This window comes from Microtus ochrogaster, unplaced genomic scaffold (assembly GCF_000317375.1).
Source record: "Microtus ochrogaster isolate Prairie Vole_2 unplaced genomic scaffold, MicOch1.0 UNK38, whole genome shotgun sequence".
NCBI lineage: Eukaryota > Metazoa > Chordata > Mammalia > Rodentia > Cricetidae > Microtus > Microtus ochrogaster.
Genome location: NW_004949136.1, coordinates 2989487 through 3008186, shown reverse-complemented (window position 1 = coordinate 3008186; position 18700 = coordinate 2989487). Strand labels below are relative to the sequence as shown.

General features: G+C 46.7%; 1 protein-coding gene and 1 pseudogene across 1 annotated transcript in view; one reads left to right on the top strand and one right to left on the bottom strand.

Annotated features, from left to right (window-relative positions):
- Window positions 1–23: 23 nt before the first annotated feature.
- Window positions 24–18700, bottom strand: part of Slc35e2b (solute carrier family 35 member E2B) — a 26227-nt gene continuing 7550 nt past the window's right edge. The window contains exons 2-9 of the mRNA XM_005368670.2: window positions 13274–13751; window positions 12873–13008; window positions 11821–11948; window positions 10955–11075; window positions 9032–9085; window positions 8507–8579; window positions 6562–6707; window positions 24–3785 (exon numbers count right to left, since the gene is read on the bottom strand). Of these exons, the coding sequence (XP_005368727.1) occupies window positions 3548–3785; window positions 6562–6707; window positions 8507–8579; window positions 9032–9085; window positions 10955–11075; window positions 11821–11948; window positions 12873–13008; window positions 13274–13592 (1215 nt within the window). The 5' untranslated portion in view covers window positions 13593–13751 and the 3' untranslated portion in view covers window positions 24–3547. The remainder of the gene's footprint in view (window positions 3786–6561; window positions 6708–8506; window positions 8580–9031; window positions 9086–10954; window positions 11076–11820; window positions 11949–12872; window positions 13009–13273; window positions 13752–18700) is intronic.
- The window catches only part of LOC101992548, a 10400-nt pseudogene continuing 5325 nt past the window's right edge, over window positions 13626–18700 (top strand).

The window sequence follows — 18700 nt, the reverse complement described above, 5'->3', positions numbered from 1 at the left end:
AAAGAATGAAAACATTCTTAGGAAACACCAAAGTTAAAAGCTACTACACTCTGAATTGTGGTTGGAACTGTCTGTCCACATTAGCATGAAGTTAATGTTCTAGTTCATGGGGGGAGCCAAGACACTTATAAACTAAAAAAACAGTTGGGGGGGGTATAGCTCAGAGAAGAGCAACAGCCTAGCATTCCTGAAGCCCTAAGCTCTAGCACTAGCACAAAAGAGAGAGAGAGAGAGAGAGAAAAGAGGAAAATGAAGAGATGAAAAGGCCTCCCCATAGGTAGGTCATATATTTCTTTGTTGAGGGGAAAAAAAATAGAAGAGAATTGAAAACAGCTGGTGACACCTGCTTGTAATCTCAGGACGAAGAAGACTGAAGGAGCCGGGCAGTGCTAACAGTGCACAGCTTTAATCCCAGCACTCCTGAGGCAGAGGCAGGCGGATCTCTGTAAATTTGAGGCCAGCCTGGTCTAGAGACTGAGTTCCAGGACAGGCTCCAAAGCTACAGAGAGGGAGGAGGAAGACTGAAGAAGGCTGCAGATCTCAAGGACAGTATGGCTTACTTAAGGACTCAAGGGAAAGAGAACAGGCATGGTTTTCCACCGTTAGTATCATCTTTGTTTACTCTTTTCCAGTGTTAGGAAATAAAATGCTTGCAGGAGACATCACTTGGACAGAAGTGAAGTGACCACGGAGGAGCTGGGTCACAGCCACGTATTTTGTAGTGATCTAAAGGCAGCAAGCAGTTTAGCTGACTGATTCCCTTGTGCGTGTTTATTCTCTTTCATCTCCTCTGATTCATCATTTTTATTTTTGTCAAATTAGAAACATATTTTGGATTGCACAAGAGTACTCTCGACTTTCCAGGCAAACAGATTATAATGCTGGTATGAAAGAAATTACAAAGATCAGAAAAAAATTAAGTTTTTTTTTGAAACAGGATCCTAGTATGTAGCCCAAGTTGGTCTTGGAATAACTATATAGCCTAATGCCTCCACAGGACTATGATTACAGGTAAGTGCTACCATGCCCAACTTTAGACAAAAACCATCTACTGTGGTGGATGTTTTGGGGTCTCGTCTCCCTCTATCCCATGTGTGCTGGTCTCAAAATAAATGACACCAATGTATCACTAAGCTACACCCCAAAGTCATGGGAGTCTTTTTTAATGTACTCATTTTAAAGTCATGTGGTCATGTGTGTGTGCATACGTGTATGTATGTATGTGTATGTGAATGCAGATGCCCACAGAAGCTAGAGGAATCAGAATCCCTAGAGCTGGAGTTACAGGCAGTTGTGAGGCACCCTACACGCCTTCTGGAAACTGAGCTGGGTCCTCAGCAAGAGCACCACGTGTTCTTCCCCACCAAGTCTTCTCTACCGCCCCAGAAGCCTTCTGAAATTAGAAATCTGTGTATCTCTTAACCATGTGTGTAGTGAGGAAGCAGATGGCTGGCTCAGAATGTCCATCCGGTGTTCTGTTACAACAGACCAGACAAAGACATGGACTTAGGAAAAAATAATCCAAGATATTTCTACATGTACATCAGCAACAATTCTTGAAAAACACAGTATGATATAAAAGTACTGACAACGTTAATAAAAAAATATTGTGATGGTATGGTTATAACAAATGGCCAGGAGTTCTGGAAATGCTGGAAGAGATGGCTGTGTGGCAAGGATGTGCATGGAATGTAAAGCCTGACAGGCCGTGGTGCTGCCTCTAGCACAGACTCCATGGTCTTCCAGCCTGTGATGAGGACAGGCCTTGATGCTGGCTCTAGCACAGATGCCATGGTCTTCCTGTCTCAAAAGCAGCTTTTTAAGAAGTTGTTTTAAGAAAATCTTTTTGTTTCTAGTCCACAAACTTAGAATCAAAACGGGCGGAAAGGTTGGTGAAGTGGAGGAGCAGACAGAACAAGTTACGATGGGCCATTTCCTAATTCCACATGGGAATTCCAAGTGCCACTTAGAAACCAGGCATTTGGGGCTCTGATCTGTAAGAAGGCCAGAGGGATCTTCCAACCACTGCCCAAACATGTGTCCTGGTGTGTCAGCAGCTCCACAGCCAGGTTCTTGAGGAGAGAGGCCTAATGTACAGATTAACCCAATATCCATCATCTGCCTTCCACTGGAAGTAGAAACCTGGTGAAAGTCAAATGAGAGAACCCTTCCTAGTGGAGGTGACCTCAGCACAGGGAAGACACACCTAGCCTATGTCCAGAACACAAGCCCCTTCTCTGAAAAGGTGGATTATAGATTAAAAGGCCTCATTTTGATCCATCATCACAGCAAACTTTTTCAAGTACATAAAACTTAAGACATAATTATTGCTCTTTTTCAAATCAATCTGTCTCTTTGAGGGGCTATTTTCATATTTTCCAGGCAAGGAGCCAACTTGGAAATCAATGAACCAGCATGGGCCTTCAAGATGGACAGCAGGGAAAGTGAGACTTGGAACCGAAAGTGCCAGTGGCTAAAACTCATGAGTCTCGGAGTTTGGGTTACTGGAGAAGAGTCTTAAAGACTGGCTGGCCATGGACTGCACCCCACATCAGAACCCACAAACTGATGAATAAGTAAAACCTCATCATCTCATGCCCAAGCTCCCACTATGGTCCTTCACTGCTCAGGAATCCTGAGCTCCGACACCAGTGACCCTGGGAGGAGGGACAGACTCTGGGCACCTGGTAGCTCAGGAAGTGTCACATATGATCCCTGGGAAGAGCCAGCTGTATGTGTAGACTTGGATTCACCTTACATGCAGACACTCCAGGAGCTTTGCTAAAATGAGTCACTGCACATGAAGCGTAACCTGTAAACACAGATGCTCTGCTAAACTTCCCTGTCATCATCCCGAAGGGGAATCTGGCAGGATGGTCAACTATGCCTGCTTCACATTCAGTATACCAATACCCAGGACAGAGAAGAACTCCAGGGGGACCTGTTCTGATTAGAGATTTGCCCGAGTTGGAGAAATCACCAAACGGGTAGCAGAAACACAGGACAGCAAACCTGGAGTGGGGTAGCTCAGTGTAGCACAGGCCAAAAAGGGGAGACTTTCTCTTCATAGAAGCTCTACTCCTCCATGGAAGAAGACACTCGTCTCTGTTGTCAGTCATTCTGCATCCCCAGGGTTTTGTGGCTCTTTGGTAGAGTCACTGGCATCTGGAATTTCTGTTTCTTGTCTGTCAGGAACCAGGAGGCTTTGGTGTCTGTGGTGGTGGTGGTGGTCATAGGAAAGTTGAAGTCTCCTGGTCGGCATCAAGCAGACAGCAACTCCTGTTGGTACTGGAACCTGTGCTTATTCCACAGTTGGCCCCACCGAGTCACTGGCGCAACTGCAGGCTGGACAGTGTGCTCGGTTAGCTGTAGGCCATTTGCTCCATCCTGCAGGGCTCTGTCAGGCAGAAGCTGATCCCCAAACTCCCCATCTGGTGTCCAGTGAGGAACAAAAGACCTGCCTGCAGAGTCTGTCTCTCTCTTAAAGCATACAGTGCAGGAGGACAGTCTAGGCTTGGTTTCCGGGGGTCACGGCATCAAAAGGAACTCAGTGGTGCTGTCTTGAGTCCTGGGGAACCAGAGGTTCTGTGTCATCCTCTGAGCCCCGGCTACTGGCTGTGGCCAGACTCTGCATGGTCTCCTGCTGATACTGCCTGGCCTTGTTGTAGAGCAAGACGCCCACTGTGACAAGGACGGTGCCAATGGCAGACAGGCTGGTGATTTTGTTGCCAAAAACGATGATGCTGAGCCAGATAGACAAGGCGTGCTTCACAGTGCTGGCGACACTATGGCAGTAGAGCAGAGAAAACAGTCAGGTGCTGGCTCACACCCACAGAGGCAAGCCTGCTGTGGCAGTGACTGACAGCTGTCACACCATGTACTGCTGCTGTGCTGTCAGCCCGGGGTCTTGGCCCCAAGGGGGACATGGATGAGGTTCCTAGCACTGAGGGTTTTGTCTGCAACTTTGTTCTCAGGTTTACTCCTTTTTTTTTTTTTTAAAAAAAAAAAAAAAGATTTATTTATTTCATGTATATGAGTGCTCTGTCAGCATGTGCGCCTTTATGCCAGAAGACACCATCAGTTCCCACTATAGATGGCTGTGAGCCACCGTGTGTTTGGTGGGAATTGAACTCAGGACCTCTGAAAGAGCAGCTAGTGCTCTTAACTGCTGAGCCATCTCTCCAGCCCCCAGGTTTACTCTTTTTAAATGAAAACTCTCAAAACAGGGGCTGAAGAAACGACTCAGTGGGTAAGAGCAGTGGCTGCTCTTCCAAAGAACCCAGATGGTGGCTCACAACTGTCTGTAACTCCAGTCCCAGGGAATCTGATGCCCTCTTCTGGCCTCCATGGGATACAAGCATGCACATGATAAACACACATACACTCAGAAAAAAACACCCATACATATTAGGTAAATAAACTTAAAGAAAACCATCAAAGTAGTGAAACACTGATGTAGTCCCAGCTCCTGGACTTGAAGAACGGATTCTGCTGCATCTGCTTGAGCTTCCTCCCTTCCTTTGCAGCTCAAACCAACATCTAACTCTAAATAGACGAGGCTGATTCTGAACTACCAAGCCTACTTCTGCCTAAATTCTGGGATTATAACTGCATTATCACACCCAGTTTGTCCTTAGCAGTTTTGCCCTTTCTAAAATCATTTTATTTATTATTTCACTTTCTGTTGTTTTGCCTGCATGTCTGTATATGCACCACGTATGTACTTGGTGCTCACAGAAGACAGAAGCGGGCTTTAGATCCTCTGGAAATGGAGTTATGCATGGTTGTAAATCACCACGTGGGTGCTGGGACTCAAACCCAGGACTTCTGCAAGAGAAACAAGACCCTACCTAGGCTGGCCTGAACCTGCAGTGGTCCTCCTGCATCAGCCTCCTGAATGCTGGAATTACAATGTGCTACAATGCCTGTCTCAGTAGTGATTTGAACTAAATGTTTATTTGATTCTGTGTGTGTTTATATGCATCGTGTATGTGCAGTGCCCACAGGTCAGAAGAAGTGTTACATTCCCTAGAACTCGAGTTACAAATGGCTGTGAGCTGAATCCTGGTCCTCTTTTAGAGCAATAAACACATAGGGCTGGAGAGATGGCTCAACAGTTGAGAGCACTGGCTGCTCTTCCAGAGGACCTGAGTTCAATTCCTACCAAACACATGGTGGCTCAAAACCATCTGTAATGAGATATGGTGCCCTCTTCTGACCTGCAGACATACATGCAAACAGAATACTGTATACATAATAATAAATAAATATTAAAAAGAAAACCCAGCAGTAAACACTTAACTATTGAGGCAATTTTCAGCTCCTGGACTGAAATATTTTAAGGTCAGCTGGAGATACTGTCCTGGGGAGGTGGGGAGGGAGAGTTCTCACAGTGGATCCTACTCTTCTTCTAACTATTCCTGAGACTGTGCCACCACTCCCAGCAACACTGTGACCTGCCCCTAAAATACCTCAGCTTGCTCTCTATCAACAGAATGAGACAAACCCCATGTGTACTGTCAAGATCTCTACAAACCTGAGGGAAAACCCTAAGATAATTTGTTAAGTGAAACTGACCCCATGCACACATTAGGCCCCAGCAGAAACAGTTAATATGAAATACGTTAAAATGCCTGAACTTCTGTTCTGTTGGACTGTGATTATGAATAACTTAATTTTTATACTTTTCTGTCTTGTTGAACTTTTTAAATTTATTTAATATGCATTGTTGTTTTGCCTGTGTCTGTGTGAGGGTGTCAGATCCCCTGGAACTGGAGTTACACATAGTTGTGAGCTGCCATGTGGGTGCTGGGAATTGAACCCGGGTCCTCTGGAAGAGTAGTCAGTGCTATTAACCGCTGAGTCTTCTCTCCTTTTGACCTTTCTATGATGAGAACAATTAATTCCATGGGTTAAACATGCCTGGAGTAAACCATAGACAGAAATATTTGGGAAAAAACAGAGCCTATATTGAATGTGTATAGACTTTCTTCCTTGTTATTACTCCGTACATGTACAGTACGGCAAGCTGGGAGGTGGTGGTGCACACCTTTAAACCCAGCACTCAGGAGACAGAAGCAGGTCAATCTCTGTAAATTCAAGGCCATCCTGGTCTACATAGCTAGTTCCAGGACAGCTAGGCTTGTTTCACAGAGAAACCCTGTCTTTGGGCGGGTGGTACAGTTTAGCAATAATTTACACAGCACTTAGGACACAGCATCTTGTTAGTCCTAAGGTCTTAGAGGATGAATGCAGTTTCTCTGCAAATCCCTGGTAATTTAATATAAGGCATTTAAGATCTGTGGCTTTTGAATCAGATATGGTAGTACCTGGCTATGATTCCAGCATTTGGGAGATAGAGGATAAGGAGTTCAAGGTTTCCTTGCCTACATAGTGAGTTCCAGGTCAGTCTGGGCCATACATAAGAGCATCTCAAAAAGAAAAACTAATCTGTGAATCTCAGGAAAATTTCTGCAACAACGACTTCCAGGAAAAAGTTCCCTGAAAATCTGCTTCACACAGTGATGGTACAAAGTATCAAAGGAGGAGAACCTCACTCACCTGAAAGTCACAGGGGAGATCTTTCCCATCAGGGCGTATGCGGTGACACTCTGAAGGTGAAACAAGGCGCCGTCTGTCAGCAGCAGCAGCACGATGTCCTGGCTGTAGCTGAAGCTCTTCCCACTCCTGCCAATCACAGGGACATCCTATGGCCAAAACAAAAGGACGTTCTTCTGGCCTGTCGTCGCTGCTGAGAAGGTAAGGTACCACCGGTGCCAAGTAACTGAAAGTCAGTCACACTGGAGCTCTGAATGCCTGTCTGCTAGACAGCAGTGTGCACATTCATTAGGACTTTCAGTACAGACCAGGCATGCTACATGCCTACAATCCCAGCACTCAGGTAGAGACAGGAGGACTTGGACATTTAGAGAAAAACAGCAAATCTGAGGCCAACTTGGTTTACATGAGCTCTTATCTCAAAAGTGAGGGGGGTTATGTCGGAAAAATGCCTCAGTAAGTAAAAAGCTTGGAATACATGTAAGAAAACTCATGCCAGAGCTGGGTGGTGGCGGCGCACACCTTTAATCCCACCACTTGCCAGGCAGGCAGATCTCTGTGAGTTCAAAGCCAGTCTGGTCTACTAAGAGAGTTCCAGGACAGCTAGGAGTTAGAGAAACTCCGTCTCGAAAAAGCAGTCACAAAAAAATCAAAACTAAAACCAAAAACTCAAGTTCAGATACCCAGAACATATGTACAGCTAAACATGGCAGTATAGTCTATAATCCCACTATTACACTATTGTAAGTGGGAGCAGAGACAGGAGAATCCTCGGAAACTTGCAAGACAGCTAATTTGGCTTGCAAATAAGGGGAAAGCAAGGACCAACTCCCAAAACTGCCCCGTGTCCTCCATGTCCACACATCAGGGAGACCGAGGCAAGAGGACCACCAAGAGTTCTGGGCCAGGCTGGGCTGCAGTGTGAGTTCTGGGCCAGGCTGGGCTGCAGTGTGAGTTCTGGGCCAGGCTGGGCTGCAATTTTAGCGTTTGGGAGATTGAGGCGAGGCCTACCAACAATGTGAGACCAGCCTGGGATATATAATGTGTTCTAGGCCAGCCTGAGCTACAAAATGAGACCCTGTTGGGTTTTTGTTTTTTTGTTTTTTTTTTAGTTTTTTGAGACAGGGTTTCTCTGTGGCTTTGGAGCCTGTCCTGGAACTAGCTCTATAGACCAGGCTGGTCTCGAACTCACAGGGATCCGCCTGCCTCTGCCTCCCAAGTGCTGAGATTAAAAGCCTGCGCCACCACCGGGCTGGGTTTGTTTTTTTAAATCAACAAAAACCCTCATTGGTAAGGATCTTAAGAACCTGGAACTCCTGTGTGTGTATTTTGAAAACATAAAATGTTTCAACTAACCATTCCAGCTCCAAGACTATATTCCAAAGACACCCCCCCATTTGCAAAGGGTGTCGTGTATGGCACTGTGGGGCAAGGTAAAGCTATGACCCGCAGCATCATCAGTACAGACTTCCCAGTGTGACATGTCTTAAGGAGAAAGGTTTACACAGACACGCACTTCTGGAAATGGAGGGACTCCAGGAAATGGGCTGGGAGTAAATCTGCACCCACAAGCTCGCTACAGGGCAACTTAGACAAGGAAGCTAAGGGTAGGAGAGCCTCTCAGTTGGTTTCAAATATAAAACCGCTGACTTAGGTGGGAGTGGGAACAGAGCCTTTAACACTAGCACTAAGAGGCTGAGGCAAGCATAGCTATGTCAGTTTGAGGCTAACCTGGTCTACATAGCAAGTTTCAGACCGTCAGTAATACATAATGAGACTCTGTCTCAAAAGAACAAAACTCTGTTTACTATTCTATAATGGGCAAAACCATTTCCATAATAAAAGTTAAGTTAAGCAAGCCTAAAAACCCTAACACAAAACTCAAATTTAGCCACCCACCCTTCTTCACCTGAACCCCAGTGTGGAGGGTGCCAGGCTGGAAACCTACCATGAAGAAGGCCCACGCTGGGATCAGCAAGGCCACAGCAGCAGCACTGGTGTAAAACTGCAGCTCCGGGGCCCTGGAGGGACAGGAAACACGTGATATTTCTCATGGGTCTGGGCTTCCACCCAGGCATTTTCAGCAAAGAAAACTCAAGAACCAGCAGTCAGAAATGTGTCTCCCACAATGTCAAGGATGTAAGGGTCCCCATGACCTGAGCTGGCTGTTTGGTAACCCGAGGAGTGAGCTAGGAAGCAGGTGGTTTTCTCTCAATTTTTCACAAAGAGCTGTCAAAGCCACTCAAACCACATGAGTTCATTCAGAGCTGTAAAATGACCAAAAGTCCTGCTGGGTCTTAAGAAATCACAGTCGGTGCTGGATGTGGTGGTGCAGCACTTGTGAGGCCTGCTCTGTACAGGGAATGCTAGGACAACCAGGGCTACATAGACATGTTATCTCACCCCTGCCCCAATTACTGCTACCGCCACCACGCCAAAATTAGAAACTATAAATCCTCTTACAGATACTTACGAGAACCTGTATTTGTCCCCACTGAGAAGCTTTTTTGAAAAAACATTCTGCAAACTAGAACAAAGAGACATCAAACACTTAAGTCAGTCAGGAATAAGGTGAAGATCAAACGCCCACTAAGGCCAACAGCCACAGGCACTTACGCGCCTGAAGCCAGTCCTGTACCAGGTGTGTCCAGTCATCACCACCCGGAGAAGTAGAAGTGTGCCTACTGTCCCTACAGACAAGTAAACAGCCTGAATGATCTGCCGTCTCAAACATCAGAGCACCACGATGGTTTTGCTCTGGACGCTTTGAAAACCCCAACATGGGAAGCTCGGGCAGGAAGACTAGGAATTCAAAGTCATCTTCAGATACATAATGAATTTGAAGCAAGCCTGATCTATGTGGGACCCTGTTTCAAAACCCCAAAAGAAGGGCTGGAGGAAAGGTTCAGTGATTAAGAGCAGTTCTTACAGGAGGACAAAGGTTTGGTTCTTAGAACTGACAGGGTGGCTCACAACCTTCCATAATTCAAGTTCCAGAGACTCCATCGTCCTTTTCTGACTTCTGAAGGTTACTGGTGCACATGTGATGCACATACATACATGCAAACAAAACACTCATACATACATAATAAAAATAAATCTAGTTGGGTAGTGGTGGCGCATGCCTTTAACTCTAGTACTTGGCAAGAAGATGCAGACAGATCACTGAGTTTGATGCCAGTCTGGTCTACATAGTGACTTCCAGGACAGCTGGGTCTACCAGAGAAACTCTGTCTCAAAACAAAACAAAAAACAAACAACAAAAAATTAAATCTAAGCCAGGAGTGGTGGCACACGCCCTTGGTGCCAGCACTCAGCAATCAGAGGCAAGCAGGCCTCTGAATTCAAGGATAGCCTGGTCTACATAGTGAGTTCTAGGACAGCCAGGGCTGAGTAGAGGGACCCTGCCTCAAACAACCAAAATCTAAAACCAACCAAAAGAAGCAAAGTAAGCAAGCAAACAAACAAAACCAAAATAGCTCACTGGATGAAGTTCCATAAATTCAGTAGCCTTGGGTTCCAGGCAAAAGAGGGCCCCGTGGCATGTGTACGACTGAATAAAACTAGTCATGCACGCAAAACCCCAGTGGGATGGCTCAGTGGTTAAGAGCATTGCCTGCTCTTCCAAAGGTCCTGAGTTCAATTCCCAGTAACCACATGGTGGTTCACAACCATCTGTAATGGGGTCTGGTGCCCTCTTCTTGCCTGCAGACATATATGCAGACAGAATATTGTATACATAATAAATTAATAAATAAATAAATATTAAAAAAAAACAGTGGGAAAAATCAGATTTTAAAGCCAGAACTTAGAAACAGACACACCACAAGGGAAACATACAAATAGCCATTGGGAAAATAAAAAAATCCTGGCTTCAAAAGTGACCTCAGAGATAGAACTTGACATAGTGGGACATTGTTGCCTAGCTTCTTACTGGAGAAGGATCTTAACTTAAGTGTAGGAAAAGGTGATGCCAATCCGCACGGACAGAATAGTGACCAAGGACGCTGTCTCAAGCCACAAGACAGCAGGAATCAAGAGCATCTTCAGAAGTCCAGGACTCATCCAGTGGTTTGCCTTTTAGAAGCTTACCCTACAGGCAAAGATTACCGGCATGTGTGCCACCACACCAGTCTAGCTACCATTTCGATTATCACAATTATCCTTACCGTGTAACCATATCCCTCTAGTTGTATATTAGCAATTAGGACTACATATCAAATTCCAGCTTTGTTTGGAAAAAATGCTCTGGAACTTATTGTTGTACTTCTTGAGAAACAGAAGGACAGTGGAGCCTGGCTCAGCTTGAATCTGATACCCGTGGGCTCAGATGAGGCAAAACCAGCCCTTCTTAAGCAAGCTTCCTTCACCATCTCCCCTTGTGATCTTAACTCACCAATCCATAATGTTGGTGGATAACGCAGCTGAAAACCCCAGGATGTTGAAGCTTATCTCAGTAGCTGTGCACAATGCCAGTCCTCCCATGACTGGGATAAGGGACAGGTTGACCAACAGCCCTGGCAAGAACACAACAGGAACATGCGTAAGTGTGGGTGCGCACAGGCCACGACACACACATGGAGGATAACCCGTGTGGACAACTCCCTCCTTCCACCATTAGGTCCTAAGGACTGAACTCAGCAGCTCCTTCACCCGCTGCTCTAGACCCCGTCTCTAAAAACAAAACAAGCAGGACTAGAGAGACGGCTCAGGGGTTAAGAGCACTGGCTTCTCTGAAGGTCCTGAGTTCAGTTCCTGTACTCACATGGTGGCTCACAACCATCTGTAATGACATCTGGTGCCCTCTTTGGGCCTGCAGGCATAATGTATACATAATGAATAAATAAAAAAAAATTTTTTTCACAGCAGGGTTTCTCTGTGTAGCTTTGGAGCTTGGCCTGGCACTAGCTCTGTAGCCCAGGCTGGCCTTGAATTCACAGAGATCCGCCTGCCTCTGCTTCCCTAGTGCTGGGATTAAAGGTGTATGCCACCACTGCCAGGAAATAAATAAATCTTAAAAAAAAAATTCTGTTCACTGCAATGAAAATCACATTTTCCACCTCTGTTAATCTTGGAAATGACAATACTTAACAGAACCTTTTCAATTTTACATAGAGGACTTATTCCAATTGTCACAGAAAATAAGGACAATGTAGCTGAACAAGACCCAGCACGTAATGGGCAGCAGGTGACACTACAGATGAAAATAAAAGGTGCTGAGGCCCAGGCCAGGCCGAAGGGCAGGACCAGGAGAGTCCCTACCTGTGTACTCCCCCAGAATCATTCGAGACATGATCACAGTGAAAATGGGAGCTGAGCTCTTCACAGTCTCAGCGAAGGACACTGCCACATTCTTCAGGCTGACCAGCCCCAAAACCACCGTGGCAAACCTTAAAACAAGAGAAGAGCAACATGAGAAGGGACGTCTGCTTATAAAATAGACTCCAAGTGCTTAGCCATGACCAGTGGGCACATCCGGTCCCTCTTCCCAACAAGTAGGCCGAGCCCCAGGTGAGGGCAACCCTACGGCACTCCAGGATGGCAAACACCTCCCAACCACTACTGGGTTACCTTTTTAAAAACATCTTATTTGAGGGCTGGAGAGATGGCTCAGTGGTTAAGAGCATTGCCTGCTTTTTCAAATGTCCTGAGTTCAGTTCCCAGCAACCACATGGTGGCTCACAACCATCTGTAATGAGGTCTGGTGCCTTCTTCTGGCCTGCAGACATACACACACACAGAATATTGTATACATAACAAATAAATAAATAAATATATTAAAAAAAAACGTCTTATTTGAGACAGAGTCTCAGTATGTAGCTCCGGCTGTCCTGGAACTCACTATGTAACCAGACTGGTCAAATTCACAGAGATCCACTGCCCCTGCCTCCCAAGGATGTGCACTGAATTACTTTTGAAGGCTGCCGTATAAAAGACTCAAGAGAGAATGAATGTGGCTCAAGGGCCACAAAACTGAAATCTAACTGATGGATATCCCACATGTGGACAGACCTATAATTGTATCCTGTGCTCGAAACACACACTCAGGCACACTAATCGCCAAGGCCTCCAATAGGGTTTCCATACTTACTAACTAGAAAGATATTTGTTTTTGGTTTTGTTTGTCAAGACGGAGTTTCTCTGTATCTCTGGCTGTCCTGGACTCTCTTTGTAGACCAGGCTGGCCTCAAACTCAGAGAGACCCACCTGCCCCTGCCTCCTGAGTGCTGGGATTAAAGTCATGAACCAACACTCTCAGATCGTAGAGGTGTTTTAGATCTAAAGAAACAAGTAAGATGGCCAGCACATTGTACCTCATGAGGCCCACGAAGAGCATGGTCATGATGAAATTGGGTGGGTAAGAGAGCCGAGTTTTGTGTTGATACAAACAGCAAGGAACAAATATTTTAACGCATCCAATTAATGTCGTAGACAGCATCTGCACAGCACCTGTGGAGGGAGCATGGGGCGCACTGAGAACAGTCCTTTCCCACACGTGAGCAAAGACATCACCCTTCACTCCAGGACATTTCTGAGTAAGCCCCTTTAGCTTTTCCCTCCCTCCTGGTGGCCTCTGGCCACTCAGCATCGGCTCCAACAGGAGAGCACACCGGGCAGGCAGCATATCCTAGCATGCTGGGCTCTCCCTCCCTCTACAACAGGAGAGTACACCGGGCAGGCAGCATTACCTAGCATACCGGGCAGGCAGCATTACCTAGCATGCTGGGCTCTCCTTCTAGCAGCGACAGGATGTACTTGTTGAGGAACAGCGTACAAAAGCTGAAGAAGAACCACAGCGTGAGGTAGATGAGAGCCCTTGAGCTCCACACACCCAAGTCCGACTCAATGACAGTGGTCTCCGTGATGGTGACAGTGAGCAGGCTCTCCTCTGGACTTCCATCACCTTTGGTAAAGACAATCTTCTCACTCCGGTGACCAAAAAGAGAGCCCCAAGTGGGAAGTGACTTTTCTCTCAGCTCCTCTTCGCAGCCAGGCACTGTCTCCTCTGGGGCTTGGGATTTTGCTGATGACATGCTGAGGGGACTTGTGGGAAGTGAACCTCAAGGATGGACCACATGGATCAAAGTGACTTCCCCAGCAGAGGGACACAGTTGGAGGAGCAGGCAGCGGTCCTGGTCTGCATGAACGTGGACCCCGACATGTCTGTTTCCGGCAAAGTGAGGACGCAAAGGCTGAAACGTTAGAAAAGAAACTGCATTACTAACTTTGGACATCTCCTATTCTTCTGTAATCTGTGTATGATGCATGTGTGCACCTGAGTGTGTTTAAGGGAAGACACATACGTGGAGGTCAGAGAGCAACCTTGGGCCTGACTCGCACCTTGCTTGCGGTCCACTGCTGAGCTAGCTGTTCCACAAGCTGACAGGGCCCTCCTGTCACTGTTTCCTCTCTTCTTCCAAAGATTCTGTTCTGGTTTATCTTGCCGTATAAGGAAGTATAGCTGCCTGGACACGAGACCCCACCAACCTCGGAAGGTGCCAGGCTGAGGCAGTCCCCTTACTCTTGCCAGGCTGGTCCTTCCCTGATTGGCTCAGCTCAACCCAGACCTGAAGTTCCTTCTGCCCCTGGTCTCTAAGACAGTTTGCATCAGGTTTGTCCACACCTTCCACAGATAACCCTTGGTACTTTATCCAGAGTTTCTACCTGCTCACCACATTGAGTTTTTAATTCATGAAAGTCCTATTTGTTTCTGTTTCAAATTGGCCTGTTCTCATTTTGGTCTTTCAATTCCACTTTCATATCCTTTACGGCCACTGATGATTCATTGTTCATAGACCGTGGCTACCTAGGCCCATTTTTTTCCTTGGTGGATGGATGAGTATGTCAGACAGCACCTCTACTTGTTGTCCTGGTTTAAGGTTTTCCAAGGGCCAAGGACCAAGTCCATGCTATTTTCCAGACAACACTAGTCAAAGTCATCAAAGCTTGGCCCAAGGACATTCAGACGCGTGCTACAGTGTCTACAATGAGATGTCTACCACTCTTAAAGTCTCAAGCAGAGCCAAACCATCCTGTTCTCCTGTGGAGGTTGGCATTCTTCTAGTTCTGGCTTTGAGCAGGGTCTCGTCTTTGACCTGCTTAATCTCATCAGAACTTCACTCCAGGCTGGGGACATAGGCCTTTGGTAGAGTGCTTGCCCACCATTCACGAGGCCTGAGGTTTGAGCCTCAGCACTCAAACAATGAAAACAAACAATAAAAGTTGAAGGTGCATACCTTTAATCCCAGCACTTGGGAGGCAAAGGCAGGCAAATCTCTGTGAGCTTGAGGCCTGCCTGGTCTAGAGCAAGTTCCAGGACAGGCTCCAAAGGTACACAGAGAAAATCTGTTTTGAAAAAGAAAAATTGAAAAACAATCAAAAACACTACCACGCAAGTAGCTTTAAAGAGCTGTTTGTTGCTTGGGCTTCCTGGTTTTGGCTTCTATGGTTTGGAGCACTGGCTGCTCTTCCACAGAACCTAGTCTAATTCCTAGTACCCTCCGTAACTCCAGTTTCAGGGCATCTTATGGCCTCCACAGGCACCAGGCATGTACGTGGTTCACATATATACATGAAGACAAAATACCCATACACATAAAAATTTTAAAAAGGGCACCTCTTTCCTATCCCTTTCTTTTTACGTTTAAGAGTGCTCTGCCTGCATGTTTGTGCACCATGTGTGTGCCTGGTGACTGCAGAGGTCAGTAGAGAGGGTGTATGATCACCTAGAACTGGAGTTACAGAGGGTTGTGAGCCACCATATAGGTGATGGGAGCCAAAGTCAGGACTTCTACAAGTATCTCTCTACCCCATCCCTCTTTCTGAGGCACATTGCAGGTATTAGCTCCGGAGTGTGATCCAGCTTCATGTCCTTCTGGATATCATGGTTCCTACCTCTCTAGGACACTTAGTTCATACTTCCATGTTTGCATGTGCCTGACTCATGTCAAATGATCTGTACGTATATCTGCCTGCCTATGCTCACCGTATGTACTTTGCTATTTGTAGTATAGAGGATGCCATACTCAGCTGGGCAGAGTCTGCAGCCCTGTCCTGTCCCGTCCCCCTTCTCCACCCAGGGCTCTACCAAGTCTCATCATTACCTTGGTGTCACCTGATCCTAGCAAGTATTCTTTCTCCCATCATGACCCCTCAGTACACAGGAGAAGCCCTTCAGTGTGTCCCAAACCACTATGGGGATGGCACTGTTCCTCAAGCTCCCTGGGTTCTGTTAAGCCAGACCTCTACCGAATGCTGTTTTCTTCTTCCTCACCATTGGCAATGTCACAGTTTGGCTCCAGTGACAATTTACTGGTAGCTGAACGTCCTAGGCTCCAGGACTGGCCAGGCCCTGTGCTGGGATGGAAAGAGAATTCATACTCCACCACCTCCCTTTCCTGCCCAGGAGAGCAGTCAGACTGAAAGGAGAGTGGCCATTTTACTATCTGGAAGAAAAAGTTCAGAAACAAAAATCACTGCCAAGGTGTTGGAGTAAAGTCTACACCTGGGGACATCCAGGACCCCCAAACATCCCTCAAACAGACCTTTTGGTGGGCAGATTCTGTTCTGTGCTAGTGCCCTATACCCTCTTACAGTGGCCCTAAAGCTACAGCATTCAGCTACCCCCTTGTTGACAGCTCCACTCTCCCTGTCAGATCCATAACATGAAGACTCTCAACAGTTCTGTTCCAATCTCCAGGGGACACTCCTCCAAACACAGCATATAAATTCCTTAGCCACCACTGAGCTTCCAACACTGTACTCATTCAACAGAGCCAGCATGATGGCTCGTTGGGTACCGCCCACCCTCGGACTCTACCGGCAGAGCAGAGAATGACTACTGAACTTGTCTTCTGCCCTCTGCGCCCACACCACTGCACACAGGTCACCACCAATCCACAACACCTACACAAGTAAAGTGTAATTCTAAAGATGTGTAAAATGACACTCAACGAACATCTATCAGGTCAGCAAACACAAAGATGAGTGAAGTCAGCCGGGCAGTGGTGGCGCACGCCTTTAATCCCAGCACTTGGGAGGCAGAGGCAGGCGGATCTCTGTGAGTTCGAGACCAGCCTGGTCTATAGAGCTAGTTCCAGGACAGGCTCCAAAACCACAGAGAAACCCTGTCTCGAAAAAAAAAAAAAAAAAAAAAAGATGAGAGAAGTCCTGTGCTCTCAGCATTGACAGATAATGCAAGTGGCTACAAATATTACAAAACAAAGCTTGAGCTCAAATGTGTACTCTCACCCTTGCTCAACCATCTTTCTCCCAGCAGTCATTTCACTCAGCTCTTATCAGGAATTCACAACATTCAGGCAACTGGTCCTTGTCCTCTGGTGAGGCATTGTGCTCACCAAGAGCCCTAGGAGGCAGTATCTATGGGCCTAGAGACCCTACAAAGCCCAACATCCCAGCCTTCACCACTCAAGCTTGGTTAAGACCATTCACGGAACTAGGAACTTTCTGTTACAATAACTTAAGGAAAAAAATAATTTTAGACAGACTCATTCCCACAGTCATTACCACGCACCATCTCCCTATTTATAAAATGGCACATGCATCCTCCCCTACCAACATTTGGGTTGAGCAACCCAGAATATCCACTCATCGTCTGCAAGTGTTTCTGCTGGGTGCCCTCGGGAGTAGAGACACCCTTCACAGCATGTGCATACGCTCACCACGTTTCTGCTGGCTGCCCTCAGGAGCAGAGACGCCCTTCACAGCATGTGCATATGCTCACCATTATAAGATACGGTACAGACACTACACCCCCATTTCTGCTGCTCTTGTCTGAGGTCCTCCAGCCAGGGTTTATTTTCCTGCTCTGAGATTCTCCAGCTAGGATCTGTTTTCCTGCCCACACAGTTCTTCCCGTTTTCCTCTTCACTCAGGGCATTAACACCATGAAACGTCTGCACCCCCAGCGTGCGTGTTGCCACAGCCCATGTCCCAGGAAAAGAGTCTAATCTTCCCCCATGTTAAGCATTTCTGACTGGACCAAGCAGTAGAAATTCCTACCACCAACTGTGGATTCAAAGGAAGACCCAGGATCTATTAGCAATAGAGAGGAAGAAGAGGACCGATATCTCCAGCAGTAAAGTATGAGAACCTCAAAGAAAAGTTCAAGTTTCAGATCATGTTTCATGCTCTTTGATGATTCAAGGGCAACCAAGCAAGGAACCACTGAGAGAAGCCACTCCCACAGCGATACCGGTGGATTGTGTTCACTCCACTGATCAGAGAACATTCTGACAGTGCAAATGCAAACAGACTCCAGACATGGCCTTCCAAGAGTCAGGGTCAGCAGGAATGAGGTGCAAGTCTGTAACCCCAGCACCGGGAGCTTGGGAAGTGTAGTGACCTGTTTCAATTCTCCCACCCCTCCTCCAGCACACAGTCTTTGTGACGGTTGGCCTTTTGACAAACTGCCCACTCTGCCCACCTGACCAGGCACTGCGAGGAAGGCCAGCACAGGTCACAGAAACCCCACAGGCCTTGGCCAACATAAACCCATGAGATTCAGCAGGCAGCCACTTTTCCAATTTTTAAAATTACATTTGTTTACATAGTTTTTGTGAGCAGGGGTGGGTTCATGTGTACATAGCATGTCTGTGGAGGTTGAAGGAGTTGGTTCTCACCTTCTCGTATGTAGGCCTAAGGGATCAAGGTGGGTTTGTCAGGCTTGAGGGTGGGTGTCCAAGTTTGAACAGAATCTACAGAGACCGAGACCTGGGTAGCTAGGCATGAAGAAGAGAAAATGCAGGTTTGGATCTATACCCCATAGATTTTTTTTGAAAAGCCACTTCTCACTGTGGACCTAGAACAGGCAGTTTCTGATTTAATTTTCTTGCATAGCTGCGGATTCCTTAGAGTAAGACAACTGTGATGCCCACCTTTAAACTCTCTAGCTCTCGTCAGGGCATACGCTCTTCCTGGAACTCACTTTGCAGACCAGGCTGGCCTCGAACTCACAGAGATCCAGCTGCTTCTGCCTCCCGAATGCTGGGATTAAAGGCGTGCACCACCACCGGGCCCTCACTGGTTAATAAAGAGCTGACTAATAGCTAGGCAGGATTTTCGGGGAAGAAAGGGGGCTGGGAAGAAAAAAGCCGAAGTCACCAGGAGATTCAAAGAAAAG